Source organism: Thunnus thynnus, chromosome 15 (assembly GCF_963924715.1).
Source record: "Thunnus thynnus chromosome 15, fThuThy2.1, whole genome shotgun sequence".
Lineage (NCBI taxonomy): Eukaryota > Metazoa > Chordata > Actinopteri > Scombriformes > Scombridae > Thunnus > Thunnus thynnus.
The window spans coordinates 16,608,609-16,628,965 of NC_089531.1; the positions used below are offsets into that span (position 1 = coordinate 16,608,609).

A 20,357-nucleotide genomic window follows, 5' to 3' on the forward strand; every position below is an offset into this window, starting at 1 on the left:
GTTTCCAGGCGGCAGTTTTCAGTGAAAAACCTCTGATAAACCGACTCCACCTAACTAAACAGCCAAAATTAGCCACTAGCTGGTGAACATAGTGGGACAATTAGCAGCTAAATAATCAGATATTTAGAGTTAAAGAATGTGAATAGTTAGAGTTTAAAAAAAAGAGCTAAAAAGAGTGAATATTGGACTTCCAGGTCAGGTGGACTTCAAATGAATAATACTGTTGGGCCGTATCGGCTGGATAAATAAATAGGCAACAACAACTTTATAAGGTGATGATAAGCTTGTTCTACTGACCCCGAGTGGCAAAAATGAATAAATTATTACTGCTTTAAGACTCCAAATTCTACTGTGTGATACTATGTTAATAGCACTCAAATTAGCCTATTCAGTGCAGTTTAAACATAATCTAACACAATAAGAAGTGTCAAACCAGTCTTGTTTGAAAATATCAGCAAGTTTGACACACAGATACATGTCTAATTTGTTTATATTAATGAATGAGTGAGTTTTGAGTTAGTATAATGGAATGGATGAATGCCCCTGTTATTAAACTGTACTCATTTAGTGTTTTAAAGCTCTCTATGCAGCATGTATTGATATGTTTGGCAGAAAACAAGCATTCAGAGTTCTTATTAATTTCTCTAGCTAACTTGTATTGTCCTGATGTGTTCCTGTTGTACATTTAAGGAAGTCAGTTGGCAAATTGCAGACTGTGATTGATTTAACACAGTTTAGAGGGCGGATTTTGGCAGATAAGAGATGTAATGTGTTAAGACCAAAGCTCTGACAAGTTCTTTTCTCCTTTCTTCTCCTCTTCTGCAGCTCTTTTATATAATATTTTTTTTAAATTAATGATCTTGTAGGCATGTTTTAATTAGCAGGGGAAGTCTGGACACTGAGTTCTTTTCTGTTTCCTCCTACTCTAACACCACCACCACCTCCTCCTCCTCCTCCTCCTCCTCCTCCTCCTCCTCCTCCACCACCACCACCACCACCTCCTCCTCCTCCTCCTCCTCCTCCTCTTCCTCCTCCTCTTCCTCCTCCTCCTTCTCCTCCTCTTGATTGACAGGAATATCAGGAGTCCACCCACCTGGAGCAGTTTGTGACCCGTTTCCTGCTGAAGGAGACAACCAATCAGCTTCATTCCCTTCAAAGCTCGCTGGAGTGCGCCATGGAAACCACGGCCGAGCAGACTCGCCAAGAGAAGTAAGAGCAAATCTCTCTGGTCCTTTTCACACACACACACACACACAAACAATTAGACTTTAAAACATGAACAAAATGTATTATACAATGGCACCCATAATTACAGTACTCACAGCTAGTATAACAGTATTGTCCAAACCACACACACCAATTTACATCCCACTGTAGGCTTAAATGATGCTTTTATCCGAGGTGCTGTGCAATAACACAGATTCTCATCCTGCATTTGATAAGACCACCTCTCATTATTTATAATGTAGATCCACTTCCTATAGGGAAATCTAGGCAAAGTGGAGGAAGCAAAATAAAAGGGATTGTTAGAAGACAAATAAAACACAGAGGCCAACATAACACGACTGAATACAAAGATATTCTTTATTTTTTAGGTACTGAATGCAGTGTATGTTATCACACTGAGGCCAGTGGTAGATAGGCACAAACAATAGCTTGATTGCACCATAAAGTAACAGATAATGAATTTAAAGCTTCTCTAATGAATAATTCAGTATTAGCAATGGATAAAATGATTACGTGTAATGCGAAAGGTGATATTAAATGTGATGAATCAACAGATTAACACAAACTCAGTCTCTGTCATTTCTACAGAGCGCTTCAGCATCTTTCAGCTGATTTGTTTTGTTTTAATGCCACATAACTGAACTGTATTGCTTCACTCACACTGCTCTCATCAGCTTTGTTTCTACTGTGTAAAAACACTGTACGCTACATGCAAAGCAGCAAACATCAGACAGGCCTAAACAGGCAACTGCTTGTTGACATGTTCAGTATATTTGCTAATATGTCAGATTGTGTGTTCACAACTCAAATCAATGGATGCAGGTTTAACATAAGTTGTTTCACCTGCTGTGTCGTTAGTTGAAAGCTATTTATTGTTAGCCCCACTGATTCTTTTAATAGGGTAAGTCATACCTCTGATTGTATAAACAGAATCAAAGCAAGTTATGGATGCCATTAAGGAGTAGATTGTGCTTACTCCTACTTGGTCTTTAGTTCAAATAAGACATAGTAAGATTTATCCACAAGTTGCATGCAATTAGAATACAACCGTAATGTGGTGAGCATGTTTAATAAATGCACTGATAATGAACCCTCACCCAGTGGCTCTCTCTCGAAGAGTGGACGCTTGATGATTAAACCTTAGGCGTGTGTGTGTGTGTGTGTGTGAGTGCATGCAGTACTTGATGAGTCTGGGTCTGCACTCAGAATCCAGGCATGCCCCTGGTGTGCTCGGTTCATTTGTGATGATGACTCACCAGTGTACAAGTGCCCAACAAGATTTCATGTACGGTTTGTGTGTGTGTGTGTGTGTGTGTGTGTGTGTGTGTGTGTGTGTGTGTCATACATGGGTCTCCCTTGAAGGTAATGTCTGTGTTCATCTTGTATTTAAAGGACAGGTAATGAAACACAGTCTATTTCTTCCTGTCTGAGTTCACACTTAAGCTGCAAGTCAGAAAAAATGCTGCCAGCTTCTGCCAGCCATCCAGTGAGGAGAAACAAACGTTGATTATCATTCTTCATCATCATGTTGATCAGCTGATAAACAGCAAATCCAGTTTGAGTTCTGGCACATGTTCAAATCCAAACGGACATTTCTGTATTCTACGTGATTCACTTTGCGGCCTCGGAAGTCTTGGTAATAGAAAAATATGTTAACTGCAAAGGCTCCATTGCTTGTCAGTATGCTTGAGACAAAGTGCTTGTCAGATGGTGTTATAGCATCTGAAATCCCCTCCTCACACACACATTTCCTTTTTGTAAAGGCTGTTGTATACTTGAAACCAACTAGTTCTTATTTCATTCAACATTTGAGAAAGTTACAGAAGTTGTTGGATGTAAAGAAATGTTGTTTCAGATGCTGTTTGACCTCCCAACAAGCACTTTATTTGGAACATACTTAACTTTTTGAAACTGACAATCTGATACCGACTTAATGCAGCTGGTGGGAAAGTAGGCAAGATTTTTAAGTCCCACCTCCACTCAAATATGTGATTTTCTTCTTGTTACTTCACCTGAATGTTTGAGCTTAACTGTGCAGAACAATGTATGTGCAGAGTTTGACACTAGGAGGCTGTTTTCATATTCATCTACTGAAAACAGAAAGTATCTCTGTGTTCTCCGAAAATCGGACTTCAAGGCTTGCACCTACAAGCATAATTTGTGACATCACAACTAATTTGGAGCCAATTGTTGTCCAACTTGTCCAACCTGTGTACATTTGAAACCTCCAGCGCACATACACTGGAAAATATTTGCATATTCACATGTACAACTGAGTGCAACACCATGAATGCCTTCAAATGTCCAGGATGTAAGTCTACATTATGTATACTTCTGACAAAATCATGACTAAGTATGTCAACATTTATCAAAAGCAGCTTTGTTGCAGCATTTTACTCGTCTTGATCAATAATACTGTAGTAGCTGTGCGTGAGTTTAGTTTAACAGGATCCCAGAACGGTTTCCTGTGCACTCTATCGTATCTCTCTTCTCACCATGACCACGTTCACACTTATCCTCAGAGGCAGAAAATGATGGGTTTGGATAACTGACATCTGAGACCTCCACAAACTCTTCTTTTCTTTTCCTCTCCTCACCTCCCTCCTCTCTTTTTATCTCTTTTTCTCTGTTTTGTGTCATTTCAAAGTGTGACTGTCCCTCGCTCCCAGAGCTGCTTCTTTTCCTTCAGCATCCTTCTCTGAATTTCCTCGCTTGAGAAATTCCCCCATGTGTCTGAATGCAATCACTCTGTTCTCCCAAACATTTAGAGGGTCTGGCTGTTCTGGTCTCTGGTGGCTTTAAATAAGTTACTGTGGTCAGTTTTATATGTGTGAAGAGGTTGTGGACGAGCACGGTTCGCATTCACGGATGATTGGTGTGACTCAGAGGCATACGTTACAATATCAGGGAAACAATAGCTCTTAACTTCCTCTTCCTCCCTCTCAGTTGATATGAAGGCAGAGGGGGAACATGCTGATGGGATTCTTACTCTATTACTGGTTTCTGACAGTTTTCGCAATTAAGGTTGCTACATACTGTAGCCGTGAATATGACTCACTTGCAGGCCAAGAGGGACCCGCCATCAGTTCCTCCTCCTCCATACATCAAGCAAATGAGACACGTTTGACTGCAGCTCGTGAATTAATTATACTGCTTTTCTCCCAGGTGTAGAAAGAAGCATTTCTTCTAATATAAGTGGTATCCCACTCTCCTTAACAAAAGCAGATCATTCTGAAAAAACATGATGAGGTTTTTCACATGACTCATCCCATGATATGGGATTTCAGTATTTTTAATTATAAATTGGAGAAAGCACATGAACAGATCTTTTTATATACACTGTAATTACTTCACTGCACACGAGATACTGCAGAGTAAAACCCATAGAGCTGAAACGATTAGTAAATTAATTCATTTGTGGATCAACAGAATATAATTTGAAAACTATTTTGATATTTATTAATGGTTAAAGTCATTTACCAAGCAAAATTGCTAAATATTCCCTAGTTCTATCTTCTCGATTGTGAGGATTTGCAGCTTTTCTTTTGTTTTGTTTGACTGTTTGTCAAACAAAACAAGCTTTTTGACGATGTCAACTTGGGCATTAGGAGTTTATGATGAGCATTTGTCAGTATTTTCTGACCTTTCATATGTTTTAATGGATTAATGAATGGATCAAGAAAATAATCTGCAGATTGATTGAAATTGAAAATATTGTTGGTTCCAGACTTAAAACCATCAAGCGGACTTCTAAATATAAACTGTGCATTAAATATTTGAGCCTGCTGACTGAAACCAGATCCCACAGCTACATCAAAAAAACTCTTTGGATTACAATTTTTGCAAATATTCTGCACTGTTTTGAATTTACCTTTAACCCTCTTATTGTGTTCGGGTCAAATTTGACCAGTTTTCAAGTTTAGATGTGTGAGCACACCCCCACTCTCTCCTTCACACCTCACACACATACACACACACACATCCACATCTCCTGTTCCCCAGCTGCATACCAGTATATAGACTGGGGCTTTCTCACGCTTTATTTCTCCCATCTCATCACACACTAGGCACAGCGTGCACACACACACACAAACACACCATGCCGGAGATGACACTTGTTGTATGATTGACCAAAATAAAATATTGTTTTTGCAAATTAAATTAAATTGACTTTTCTCCTTTTTTCATAGGAAAGTATATGCTGTCAATTTTGACCCATAACACAACGTAACAAATTTGACACTAAACATTAAACGTGTAAACCCTTTTCGAACACATTAAGAGGGTTAAATTGTCTTAACAGTTTACTTCAAGTCCCCCTATTTAGCATTTATAAGCAATATACAGACATTTGATAAATGGTTTGTAACACTATAATATAGTCATAAGCAGGGATAAGGACAATTTTAGGTGTTCATTAATATACAGTTTTGTCACCAATTATCACTTCTGCTATGATGATATATTTTACATTAATACAGCTGTGTTTTACTATATTGCCATTCATTATCTGTTTATACTCAAGCCTCCACTTATGCCTACAGGAGGAGTTATAGTTGTTAACAAATACATTAATAAACACTTATACTACATGCCTACAATTACATTATAGTGTGTTTTACACCATTTATTAAATGTTAGTATTCTGCTTATAAGGGCTAAATACGGGGCCTTAAAGTAAATTTTACTGAAAATTGTAATTGTGAACTGTTGAGCACTATTTGTTGCACATGTAAAAGGGCAAATATTAGCTGGACTTACACAAAAAATAACACTAGTGGGTAAAATGTGAAAAATCAAGACAGGTTGGTGAAAGACTTCACTGTAAAATATAACGATCATGAAGAACTCTTTGGTTATTTAATTTGCACAAAGACACCCACAAATGTGTACCTGCACACACAGCACACCAGACATCCCGAGGTCTTCTCAAAATACGTAACCAAACGACTTGACAGCAGTAAGATAAATCTTAGGTGATGTCACCCTGTGGGTGCGCGTACCTTGTCACTGGCATTAGCATCACTGTCAGATCAATACGACATACAAATATAAGCCGAGACAACTTTAGGCTCACTAAACGTATTCTCAGTCTGTTCTTGAGACTGTGTGCTTCAGTCACCTGGGTGACATCTTAAATTACAAAAAAAAAAAAGTGAAAATGTAAACGTGAAAATCACGAGTGATTCATCCTCTTCACTTTCAGTTAAGTGCACACAGTAAAGTGCTGAAATGTTATCCAGTTCATTCAATTACATAGTTACATTTCATTATTCATTATTTTTGAGAGTCAGCGGATACCAAATTTAAGGGAAAATCTTTTTATTGTGCGATCCATCTGTTATTTGGTGAGTGCAGTGGACCGCAAACTACAAGACGAAAGGTAATTTAATGTGAATGTTGCAGAGGATTTAAAAGTCATGCAGTGTGTCCTTCAGCATGACGCTCAAAACTGTTTTTAAATGGAAATTTGTAAAAAATATGATGGTGTCTGAATAATAATCAGCCTGTTTTGTCTCCAGACAAGGCCCTGTGAAGCCAGAGGTTTTGTCCATCCAGTGGTCAGGTCGTCGCTCCAATCGGAGGCTTCAGAGGAACAGCAGCCTCTCTCCCAACAACCCGCTCCTCAGTCTCGTCAATTCAGGTGTGACTATGTGCTCTGCTGTGAGTGTGTTGTATTATGTTTAAATATGTTTCAGTGCATCCTGCTCCACTCTTCAGTTATGTTGCTGCCAGCACTGAAAAAAAACAACTGCTTAGCCAGAGTCAGTTTGTCTCCACAGGTCAGAGAGCAGAGCACAGGAGGGGAGAGAAGGTCGTGTGGGTGTGAGAAAGAAATTGGACTGAGAGAGAGTCTGAAGAGGACGGCTGTGTCCTTCTGTGTTGGTCTCAAAGCCGCTCAGTGCTCCATGTGCTGTGACTTTGTATAAGTGAATCTCTGAGCATACATAATTAATTCATGATGGACATTCCCATTAGAAAATTAGCCGATATGTGATGTACAAGTGCAGCAGCCTGTATGAAAGTATTAAACATGAAGTGAGTGTGTGTGAATGAGTAAAGAAATGAACACACACAGTCTTATACAGTTACTCCTCCTGTGTTTATACTACTGCAATCACAAAAATAATGTTGATCAATTATTAAGAGATTGATCACAGATGACATTAGACAACATCTGGCAGCCTTGTTGAAGATCCTCAGCTTTTTCTTTTTAAGCTTGTTCACATCTAACACCTTGAATCATAAACCTTAACATGTTTAATAAGAAAATCAGAAGCCCTCTGCAGAGGTTATTCAGTCGGGTGAAGCTCAGACGATGTGAGAAATTATAAAAAAAAGAGGAAGGTGCTTTCAACGCACCAAAAGAACAAGAACAAAGAACACAACAAAATGATAAATCTCTGCTCAGGAACAACTTAAAACTTAATATTAATGCTTAATATTATCCTTTTGGTGTTTTTAAATAACCATAGTTAACTTTAAGCCTTTTACCTAGATATTACCATCTTTATCAATCAATCAAACAATCAATCAATCAAACTTTGGTTGTATGACACCTTTTAGGTTAGTGCAACTCAAAATGCTTTACAGATGACTGACAAGCTGATAATAAGACAGATAAGAATTTACAATTTGAAACTAATAAAAAAGTACTATGATAATAATATAAAATACCAATAAAACCATTAAAATTGATTTTAAATAAAATGAAATGAGAACTAAATGAAACAGATAAAAGACAATGACAAATAAAACAGTTAAGAGGGAATAAAACATGAACATTTAAAACATGAATACAATAAAATAAGTGATTAAATAAAATAAATAATGGCCATAAAATATTCTAATCAAAAGCCAGGATGAAGAGGAAGCTTTTAAGTTTACGTTTAAAGAAGAAGTCTTCAGTAATGTTTGTCCCCAGCAGAAAGTTTGACGGGTCGATCTCATCAGTGCTGCTCAGATTCCTGCTGGGATCCATTATTCTGTCTGTTTAAAGATGATTTCTAAATGTACTTGAGTGTCAATAGAATGCAAGATATTTATTTTCTGTGCTGTTTTTAAAAATGTCTTCCCAATTGATTAGTTGCTAGCTAATTTTAGTATCTGCTTAGCATCAGAGTTAGCATTAGTTGAACATTTTAGTTGTCATATAAGTGTTTCTATTTTCCCAGGCTGCTTGTTGTATGTATTTAACTGTTGTTTGCACACAGCCAGTGCTCCGTCAGTCCTCCATTAAGGCACAAGTCATGGTTGCTAGGCATTCTGTGACACAACCGCAGAGCTTATAAACTTTGATTATAGGCCTCAAAGCATTTCTATTGATTGGCGCGGCTGTTCATTGCATGACATGAAAGGAAACCTTGAAATGTCTTCCAGGATACCGCTACTATTTCAGAGTTTTCAGTCCAAAAAAATCAATGGAGCAAAACATGTTTAAAATACAGTCGATGTATGCAGCACCTTTCATCCCCTCACCTTTGTTGTTTGCTCTTTCACCTCTTTCTCTCTCTCTCTGCTAGGTGTTTATGATGAAGACAGCCAGTGGATGATGCAGGTTAACAGACTGCAGAAGCTTATCGACCGCCTAGAACAAAAGGTGATTTCCTTTCTTTTAGCCTTTCCGTACTCTTCTCTCCTTCCTGCCATCTTCTTTATTTCTCTCCAGCTTCCACTATTTTTACTCCGTCTGTCTCCTCGTACCATCCCGGCCATCTGGTCTTTACATCGTTCTCTCAAATTAACCACAAATTACGGCAAGTGGAACACAGAACACTATCAACAAATTAACTCAACACCCGCCCACGTAACAAGCACGTACACATATGCACAGTATATGGGGAAAAAATCAGCTTTCACAGCTGCTGCATATCTGAATGTGTTGAAAGTAGCAGGAAATCTGCTGTAAACTGACACTTTACAACTTGATTTGGTGAACGTAGAAAAGCTTTGACCCTCAGCTGAATTGATTTATTTTTGTTTAATCCTGTATTTCATTTGATTAATCAGTCAAGGACTTTATTTGGCTCTAACGGGCAGTCGGTTGTGCAGCAGAGAATCAAAAACACACAAGGCACATAAACAGAAGATTACATGAGTTAAAGCAATTTAGAAATAACCTACAATATACTAAAATTTAGACCCTGTTTGGGCATATGTGCCAAAGTGTTATCTTTTCCTCACAGAGTTTAGCTGAATGTTGGCAGATAGCAGGTATGAAAAGGTTTTTCTGTCTGTTGGTTTTGGCTGATGGGACCAGAAGACAAGGTCGGCAGACACTGGCAAAGATAAAACTGATTAAAAAAATGGTAAACACTGCAAAAAACTCAACAACTATGATATAAAACCGAACAAACAGAAATCATACCACTGCACTGCCCAGAGCTATGTTCAATAAAATATTCATTACAATAATATTCTCTTTTACTTTTTTTTGGTTTTCTTTGTTTTAATTATTGATTTTATTACAAATACTCACATTTGGTACATCAGTGGTTCCCAACCTTGGAGTCGGGCTCCTACATGGGACCAACAGAGAAATCTGAGAGGTTATGAGATGATTAACAGGAGAGGAACGTCAAACATGTTTAGTTTTGTTGACTTTTATCTAATCTTTTTTCTTCAGTACTCTGAGAAGTATTCAAGTAAAACAAGGCCACTCTTTAGTTGAACTGGTCACAACTGGTAGACATATGCGACCAGTGATGAGGGGTCGTAAGGAGACGCTGGATCACAAGTCAGAAGGTTGGGAACTACTGTCATGGATTTATTGATGAAAGGGAAGAGATGGGTTAAAAAAAAGATGAATAAAAAAAACTTAGATTACTTAGATTGTGTTAAAGATAGTTAAAACCCACAAATATGTTATGTTGAATTTGTCTGATCGTATCACTGTATTTAAACGCTTTAACTCGTCCTGTTCTGCAGGAGATCCGTCTGGAGCCCGTTGAAGAGGAGGTCTTGGAGAGCAAATCGGTTCGTCCTCTGACTTTCTTCTACTTTTCTGCTGTTTTTCTTGCAGTCAACACTTTGTGTCACTCTGTTCTCGCATGGTGGAGTATTACTGAAAGGGAGGCCACATTAATAATAAGCGCTCAGCTGTTGTCAAGGCAACATCAGGGCTGAAACTTGTCAGGAGCACTTTTCTCCCCCGTCTCTTCCTTTGCTCTGTCTGTCTTTATCCTTAATCTTTCTGTTTTAGACTCAATATTCAGTTACGAGCTGTTTTTAAGACAAGGCTTTCGGGCAATAAGTGGGCAGACTTGGAGGGAGTGTGTGTGGCAAAAAAGATAAGGTGAAAAAGATGAAAGCTTTTATTTATTGAAAAGTTTTTGACAAATCCAGCACTTTATTGCCAATAAATGTCTTAAGCATGTTGCACATTTATTTGTCTCCTATGTGCGTAATCCTACTGACAAATGAAATGTCTTCCAGATGTGTGCTTACAAAGTGTGCAGGTGTTACCTTTCCCTGTTTAACCTTCACATTTACCGTCCACATGAAAAAGCAAAGGGAGACTGTTCTCGTCACCCAAGCTTCATATCATTCATTTCACGGCTGAGAGATTCTGTATAGTTGACAACTGACTCAGAGATAATCACAGCAGACCAACACAAACACTCATAGGATAATTCCCCTTCAGCTTGAGTTCCTTTCATCATGAAGAGGACGACCAATATTTCATATGAAAGAAGTTTTTTTTAAAAAATTGAATTTCAAAATGAGGAATCTTAAAACAATTGCCAGTATTATTTTGGAAACTGTTCCTGTAAAAAGATATTTTTAGACATTTGATGACTAGATATTGTTGAAAATGGGTGCATACTGTATATATTTTAAATAGAAAGGAAATGTGGATAAGAAAAAAACATTTCACAAGTGAAAAACTGTTTTTCAGAGTCTTGATCTTTCAGATATTTAATGTCATAGAGAGAAGAAGATCCTTGGACAGCTGTATTCAGACAGCTGCAAGTGATTAAACCCACACACACTGTCGAAGTGCTTCACTTCACTGCTTTGCCATTTTTGGTTTAATCTTGTATTTATGCTCTTTTCTTTTTAAATGCCTGCTAAAGACCAAAATGTAGCTATTCACTAAATTTACCATGAGTGTGGACAGTGCCATAGCAGATTTTTATTACTGAGATATTTCACATGTTTTCATATATAGTAAAATGTATCAAATGACAGTATGTAAGGTCAGAGGCGACGCTTGTAGTGATGAACCTACAGAGAATTATCACCAGACTCTGCAGCTCCTCTCAGCTTTACGGAGCTTCATAGCAAGTTTCAGCTCATTGTTTTGCTGTCCGGCTGCAACTTTACTGTTTTCAGAGGAAAAAGCTCTAAAAAAGCAACTGTACACTACCTGCTCAGCCCCAAACAGCAAACATGCACAGTTAGTGACAAGCTGGTGAACATAGTGGAGCATTTAGCAGCTAAGGAGCCAGTTATTTCCCTCAGGAGTTGATAGAGACTAAAAATAGAGTGAATACTGGACTTACATTCACCAGGTGGACAGAAACACGACTCCAAATTACTGATAGTGTTGCTCTGAAACTGTTGTAAACAAGCAGCTTTTTGCAAGTTCAACATATCAGCTTAAACGGTTATGATATATTAATGTTGTGTTTTCTACTTTTTTCGCTGCTCAAGTGGCCAAAACATCAGTTAATGCAGGTTTAAAGGAAACATATCAAACGGGAAAACAACAATTTACACACACGATTCATTCATATATGTGAAAACAGGAATTTTATGTGTTTTTCAAGATTAGTGTCACAGTCTGAGCACCAGTCGTTTCACACAGTAGCGCAGTGGTAAACATGAGTGAAAGCATGCATATGAATATTGCATATAAATCTGTCATGTCTCATCACTGGTTTAATACAGACGTCTCATCTCGCGTGTGAATTAATCAATATGTAACTGGTTTATCGCTGTGTGTCACTGGTAATGAACGCGTTGCTCGGAGAGGAACCCGTAATGACCCACAACACAAGTGGTGTCATTGTGTTTGTGTGTGTGTGTGTGGGTGTCTTTCTCTCAAATTAGCCACTGAGCGAGTCCCGAGGTGTTCATCAGTCACACACATTAACACACACAGCGTACCTTTGGCCAGCAGGCACACCGTTCATGTCCTGTTCCCATCATCAGCCCCTCTGATGCCTCTGTCAACAATTCCTCATCAGCCACAGGAAATGATTAGCAGGCTCTCTATTGTCAGTATTATATCAGGTCTGCTTCCTGTTTCTTGTTCCCTGCTGTTCACACCTCTGTGCAAGAAGATGCAGATGCTTTTACACTTTCTCTTCCTCAGTATCGATGTGTCATAATGAACTTCAGGGTTAAATTCTGATCACGCTGTGGCACATAGGTGTGATGATTCATTCAGAAACTGTTGCCAGGATGTTTGATTATAAGTAATATAAAAAAAGATATCATAAAAGCTCACCATATAGTTCTCTGTGAGTCACCATCTTTCTGATAACAAGCTGAGCTGACGTGAAACCCTGCCAGAGGATTTCTGAACGCCCCCCCCCCAGCTCCGTCAGACACTTGACCCACCAGAGGCAACTTCTGACCTTCTGACTTTGTGTAACTTTACATGTGTGTGTATGTTCACAGCACATCCTGATAGTCCAGAGGCAGCTCTTGGTGCTGGAGGAGGAGCTGGAGGAGTTTCGTTTGGCTCTCAGACAGTACATGGAGTGTGCCTGCGCCCAGACTGGATGTCTACAGTCAGTTCTGATTCTCTTTGTTCATTTTTTCTGGGGGGTTATTTTTTTATTTTTTGTAAAGGTCATTATAAAGAAGGGCATTAGAACAAAATAGAAGTTCAACAAGAAAAGGAAAAAGCAGTCCCCATAAACCAAGAAATGTAACATCTAATTAAATACTGCATATTAACAGTTTAAAGATGATTATTAGGAAGCTGCAAGATGTTTCATCTTGAAGTTGCAGACTTGCACCTGCTTTACTGATTTTGCTGGACTGCTTTGTTGCTGAATATTTTGCTTACATTTTATGAAAAATGAATTGCCTTAACATGGATATAAAACAACACACATCTATCTCTTCTTTGGGTGTGGAAGTCTGGTGATCTTCGTATTTCGTCTTATTATCAAAAAACTTCTGAACTAAGGGTAATTGATCCTCTTGTACTAACAGGTATTGTGTTTGTATCCCAAAGCCTGATGGAGCTTATATCCTCTGTGTCACAGACAGTTGTTGTCCAAAACTTAATAAAAACAGATAAATGAGCAACACAGTTGCCCTGGCCGACATGCTCATGCTTCTGTAAATATTCACTAGAGCACCAAATGAGAATTAATCTGCGGCTGAAAATAGTCCCCAACAAATGCACTATTTACTCCTTTTTCAGTTATAACTACTAAAAGCTACAGTGCCTTGTCATTTCAGGAAAAAAATAAGCCTCTTTTAAAACAAAGACAGTATATAGTACTTGTAATGTTTCGTAAGGATTCACGTCTTCAGTAGGAATGAATGTCCTTCGGGGTTTAGTGCTGCAGACATGGGATCATGTCTGTCCAGTCATGGGATTTGTTGGCAATAAGAAAAACATACAGTAGAATAATGCCAGCCTTATCCTTTAAGAATAGAGATCAATGAGCAGTGGAGGAAAATGAAATCTCATTCAAAAGCTTAAATTCACACATATTCAGTATATTTTGCACACGTTGTTGAGGATAAAATCCGATTAGTAATGTTCGGTTTACAAATGTATGTTACATTCATTATAGTGTTTAGTGTTATTTTATTTTATTTAGATCATAGACAGGATGTACCCTAACTAACAAGATGTCCTTAGGGGATACGAGTTACATTTCAGTCACAGATATAACACATCATCTCTTTGTACTCTATCTGTGGCATAGTGGCATTTTTGCTTGTGACTCAAATCTGTATCTATTTAAATCTACTCAATGGCTTGGAGTAGTTTAAAGCAGCGTTCCTTTTTTTAACATGCATTACATTTAGAGGCTTAAGTGTAGGATCTCTAAATGGTTCATTTATATCATAATCTCATTGAGATTGTGGACAAAAATTGAGTTAATCAGGACACATTTTAAATTGAGTTTTAGTGATGTGGCCATAAGAATTTTCTGCTCTCCTGTCAGAACTGAAGACGTGTTCCGGTTTTAAAGTGTTGCATCCTGCCACAATAGGTCGTGCCAGTAGATGAAAGGACCTTTGCGTTGTTTTTCTCCAGCCACAGATTTCAAACCTCAGCTGTGTCACCCTCGTCACTCTGTGGCTAAATTCAGCCACAGCAGAACAAACAGAATCACTCTCACTGCTTCTTTGGTTTCAGACAAAATACAGCAGCCTGAAGGTCGGCGTGACATTTACATGTTTAGTCGTGACCATTTCAGTCAGTCAGGATCACTTGTTTTCAAATTGAAATGAGACTAAAACCTTTCACAAAACACTTGACAATCCTAATTTCAGAGTGAAGCCACAGAAAATATTAGTTGACAGATTCTCATTGTCTGCACTCAGCCGGAGTGTGACAGATAAATTCAGACTGTTGGGACACATGATGTAGCACGCTAATTAGTGATTGCATGACTTAATGGCCTCTCTTGTTTTGCATTTGGCAGCATCGCAGTTCAGCGGCTGGCGAATGAATCACGCTTCATTCTCTATGAATTCTGGGAGCATAACAACGTGTGGAAGAAGTAAGTGTTCGCCTGCACCATATGCATCGTGACTAATGCAGCGTTGCCTGTTCAAATAAATCCCAAATTGTTTCCTTGCTCAGCTTGAACTCACTGAGAGAAAGTCTGGTTCAGACTGAGTGTAGCGACACTGGACGCTGTGAAGCTTTGATGAAACTAATGAGGAAAACAAGAGTGTCACTACGACTGTAACCTCAGTGGGAACAAAGAGAGGAATTAATGATACTGTGGTCACCATCATTGATTACTTGATGACTTCCATTCATGTCTCAACAAGTGACTTTATCATGTGAACCATGATTGTATTACTCTGTGTGTAGCTTGTTATTTGCCATTGCAGACACTCAAAGTGAAATGAAATGTTAAAAAGCTACAGATATGCACTCACTCTATTGATTAGGTGACTAAAATGTCAATATTTGATTTGGCATTTTCTGCATTCTTAGTAGAAATTGAATCTGCTGCCAGGAATTTCTTAAATGATAAGTAACTAAAATAACTGTGCTTCAAGTGTTGGCTGTGTCAATTTGAATTGCTGATATATAAATTTTGCATTTTTAAATTGCAGTTTTGTATTTTTACATGTGTATGAACTGTGTGTGTTTTATGTCTGTTTTTACGTTTGCAAACCAGCTTGCCTAAAATTGCCCCTTGAGGGATGAGTAAGGTATTTTGAATTCAATTCAATTTAATTGGAACTGCCTGTAGTTTGATGCATTTGTCAATAATTAGCCAAGTTTGGAAATAAGTTCAAGATCAGTCACACTTTGTGCCCAAATTTCAGGTGCATTGGTCAAAGAAACACTTTGAACGGGAACTGTATAGAGGCTGATGTTAAATTATGTTTGTAGTTATTGTCACAGCACAGGTAGTTCTGGTGAAATGACTCGCCGGTTGGTCTTCCACTGATCTCTACGGGTGTAACAGTCACTAACAGGTCTCAACATACACTGAATGCCAACACCAAGAAAAGGAAGCAGCTTTACCTGAACCTGAGCTCAATGTTGGTTTCAATTCATTTAGATTAACAGACGCAGACAGAAACTAAACCAAAATACTTCAGTGATGAGAGATATCATTCAGTGTCCATCTCGGTTTCAACTACATTTTTTCCCTCTCAGTGCCACGATGCTTTCTTTCTGTGGCGTCTGCCCTCTGACCGGCTCATATAATATAATATAATACATATGAACAAGATTATAAAATGATCCACAAACATAAAAACAGAAAAGCCAGTTTCCAGAGTTGTGGAGGCCTTACAGCAAAAGGTCCTTCCACCTTCTGTCTCCAGATTTTAGAGATATTAGGTGAGAAATGCTGACAGTTGGCAACCAATCAAATATAATTGACAACCTGAGACTGTGATATTATGATGTATGTTATTATAAAACCAACAGAGTATGCACAGGGATGATAAACATCGAACAGCTCCTTAAAAATCCTCATGTAGTAGCTGCTGAGTATTAGTATCACACCCTACGCGGCATCACATAACACATTTTTTGCTGTGTTAATTGTATCGCAACAACCTCTTAGTTTGTAATTCAGCTCTACTGCACATCTCACATCATAACACGCTCTGCCTCCGTTTGCTGTTTACAAAAAGGCCTTCAGAGACAAATTAAACTGATTCAGGTGTTATGGAGAGTTAGGTTTGCACACTAAGGACAGAGATCACCATCTTTATGCACCTTGTCTTTGAACAGTTAGTGAATCTTCTCATTTCTTCCTCCTAGTCATCTGCAGACCAACTACAGCAAGACCTTCCAAAGGGGGAATGTGGACTTCCTGGAAACTCCTGAGTCCGTAACCACCATGCTGGTTCCTGGTAGGATCTATAAGTCTGATTCTCCTGTCACATTACACACTGAAACATATCACATCTAATAAGATTAAGACAACTAATGCTCTCTTTGTCCTGACGGATCGTACCCTCTGAAAGGGTAAACACTTTAGCTTCACGCACTCTTTGATAGGCTTGTCATCAATCACAAAGACATGTTGTGCAGATAAATGATCCTCAAACTCACAGAACTTCATTTTAAATTCTAATCAAGTTTTCAAAGATATCAAAATGTCACACTGGGAGATCTTTGATTTTGATTTTGAGCTGGAATATACAACTAATTGAGATAAATATTGTATGTAGCTTTGAAGCCATTTAAAGAGACATTTAATAGTCTGTTATTCTTCCCAAAATCATATCAAACATGTTAGACTTTCACTGCTTTTCATTCATAGTATGTCTGCTGGTTGCAATAATAGGTTTATTGTGCTCTAATGACTTATCTTTGTGTTATTTTTCCTGCATTATTACAATGAATGGATCATAATTGTATCCTGCAATCATCATTACCCATTTCACGTAAACACCCACAAGGAGTCGGAGCAGAGGGCAGTGCTGAATCCATTTGTCACAGCTTACAAACACACAAATATACAATATGCACACCGTGTGCTCAATGTCTGACTGATTGGGGTCATTTTTGGGGGTCAGTGAATTTTTTTTTTTTTTTCTCCTCCGCAGCCTCCTGGTGGGTCCTCAACAACAACTGATCTTCACTGATGGGTGCAGAGAGGAAACAGTCACCTGTCAACACGTCAGGAAGTCCACAGCAGCGCACACACACAGACACACTCACATACACACATATACACTCACTGACTCAACACAACTCGTGAAATCACGGTGATTAGTATCAATTTTATGACCTCCATGTTCCTTCATAGTGAGGTGGTAGCCAAAATAGCCCACGTGTGTGTTTGTTTATGTGTGTGTGTGTGTGTGTGTGTTTGTTTACACTCCTAGAAGACGCTCTGACGTCCTAAAAGCAATGACCTCATCAGACGTTCTGATGATCTGACATCATCACTGTGTTTGACGTGACATCATCTGCAGCCCAAGGTGGTTCATGAAAGCTGAAGCGTGCAGTGAACGTGCATGACAACGGCGTTCTGCACGTGTGTGTGTGTGTGTGTGTGTGTGTTTATGTGTGTGTGTGTGAGAGAGAGAGAAAGAGAGAGATGTAATTGTATCAATCGTAGCAGCTCTGGGAGCTCATTAAACCATTATTCCATTGTTTCCGTATTTAATGTGTCAAATTGAGATAAAAATCTGTTGGTCATAAATAAAGACGATATATTGTTGTGTATGCTGTGAGTATCTCTTCCTCGCTCTGTTTATGTCCCTGTTTTGTCTATTTGTCTGTTAGCGGGATGTCCGATCTCCATGAAATGTGTTTAACAAACCAGGGAATCATTTAAAATTGTTACAAATACAAATATCAGAGAAAGACAGAGATAGATTCCAGTTTCTTACGACTACTTCTGCAGAGTCAAAATGGTTTAACTTAATTAAGTGACAAGACAGGTGTAAAAAAGCACCTAAAACCTTCATATCAACCGTAGTTGGCAAATGGTTGCTTGATGGTCTGCTCACATGTTTAAAGCTCTAAACAAAGCTGACTTGCAGTGTGTGACTGCAGCTTCCAGAAACACGTTTTCCAAATGATTGTAGATGCCACCACCTAGTGAACAGAGAGCAGGACTGCAGCTGTTAGAGTGATTCTTCATTTGAGTCCCAACAGGACAGAAATGAGGTATTAATGATGAAAAGACCAAATATCTCATCTCATATATATGACCCAAATGATCATATTGAAGCTCCTGAAACTTAGATTCAAATTCTCAAATATTTCTCTATAACATTAAATACTCAGACTCTAAATAAGCAAAAATCAAAGTGAAAGTTAAAAAAAAATCTTAGTAATTTTTGCGAGTTTAATCCTCGTGAGTTCAGCTAATCTAGTTCATCAGGACTGTGTGGGTGAACGAGGTTCGACCATGGAAACATAAGCAAACAACCTCACAACATTCAGCCTTTCTCTCTCCCCAAATGTCCTGTCAGCAGGAAAATATGCCCTTTTCTGCCCGTTCTACATAACAAAAAGCAGCTGGATGAAAAGACTTTCAACATGTACAACACCATGATAAAGAGTAACAGGTTAAGAGTCTGTGTTAGTTATTTATGCTCGGCTATCTGCATCCCTGATTATCTCTGCTTTATTTTATGGCAGAACAATGGTAGAGGTGTGCAAAAAAAAAAGAGAAAGACAACTCATGAACACAAGGAAACCTGCAGCAGTTAGATTATAAATAGCTTTAAAAGCACAGAGGGAAAGCCTACATTCATACATCTACAACTATGTTTATTTAGCTATATTTACTCTATTTAACTTGCATTTCTATTGATTTCAAGACAATGTGATCTAAAAGTGTCAAACACCTGCCTGACTTGTAGTATTTCAATTTAAAATTGAATCTATAGTCTACAACATAATACATTCATGGTGTAACCTTAGAACAATGATGAAAAACTAAACCTATGATTTAAAAAAAACAGGAAAAATGATTGCTCTCAATGTAGGTTTTATTAAAAAGAGAAAAACATTTTAGTTTGAGCTACTTGAACAGCAGCACTGTTGTTCAGGTGAAATCTGTTTTTCAAAGCAGTGAGGAGCTTTGTTTCCTCATTCTCCTGCTGCCATCATAAACAGCGTGTGTTGTGGACACAGAGGGGCTCTCTGGGGAGCAGACTGTCCTTCACCGCTGTCACATCACCTTCATGGTCTCTGCACACACACACACAAAGGACACACCAACACTCAGGAGAGGACGGTTTCATGTTGTGGTGATTTAACAGGATATGCTGAAGCCGGTGGCAGCATGCAGGATTTGTTTGAAATGATACTCAAAACTTTAATTCATGTCCAATATTAAGATTTTTCAAATGGCAAATTTAATAAAAATTTAATTTTTAAATTCTACTAACAAATTGTGTTATATTTATTGTCATGCTATTTGACATGTTCAGTCACTTAAGCTGTTTATCTGTGTGCAGTTGTGTGATGATCAAAACAACTTTGCCAGATATACAAGATACAAACCAAAGCAGATTTACAGGAAATATTGAATTCTGGCATTTTAAACGTGAATGTCATCCTGTTGTTTAAATCTTGTTTGTGTGCCTTTAAAGGATCAATTCACCTAAAGTACTCAACATTAGTGGCATCTAGAAAATCATAGTTTTCTTTGTCCAGGTGTTGAGATATCTGTCTCTGAGATTTAAGCCACGACTCTTGAAATACATACTTGACATTGTCTGATGTGGATTAGCCAGAGTGGATACGACAGTTTGTGGAAAATATGTTGGAGTTTTTGCTTTAAATATCATTTTTCAATTCTCTAAGCAGTAAAAATGAAATCCAAGTCAGCTCTAAGAAATCACAGAGATAAACAGCTGAAAACCTGAACAACTAAAACTATCTGCACCACCAGAGATAAGTGAGAAAATAGGATTTTTGTAATTTTTGTACACATTTAAAGTCTAAACCATATCCCAGATGACAAATAAACACAACAACATGG

At 38.2% G+C, this 20,357-nt stretch overlaps 1 protein-coding gene across 2 annotated transcripts in view; it reads left to right on the forward strand.

Moving 5' to 3' along the window:
• The window catches only part of necab1 (N-terminal EF-hand calcium binding protein 1), a 35,590-nt gene extending 17,508 nt beyond the window's left edge, over positions 1-18,082 (forward strand). The window contains exons 6-13 of one of the 2 annotated variants that reach the window (XM_067613026.1): positions 1,082-1,209; positions 6,750-6,871; positions 8,751-8,827; positions 10,156-10,203; positions 12,856-12,968; positions 14,853-14,930; positions 16,667-16,758; positions 17,458-18,082. In XM_067613026.1, the coding sequence (XP_067469127.1) occupies positions 1,082-1,209; positions 6,750-6,871; positions 8,751-8,827; positions 10,156-10,203; positions 12,856-12,968; positions 14,853-14,930; positions 16,667-16,758; positions 17,458-17,486 (687 nt within the window). In that variant the 3' untranslated portion in view covers positions 17,487-18,082. Of the gene's footprint in view, positions 1-1,072; positions 1,210-6,749; positions 6,872-8,750; positions 8,828-10,155; positions 10,204-12,855; positions 12,969-14,852; positions 14,931-16,666; positions 16,759-17,457 lie in introns of both variants that reach the window. The other variant, XM_067613024.1, reaches the window with a different exon arrangement.
• Positions 18,083-20,357: the final 2,275 nt, after the last annotated feature.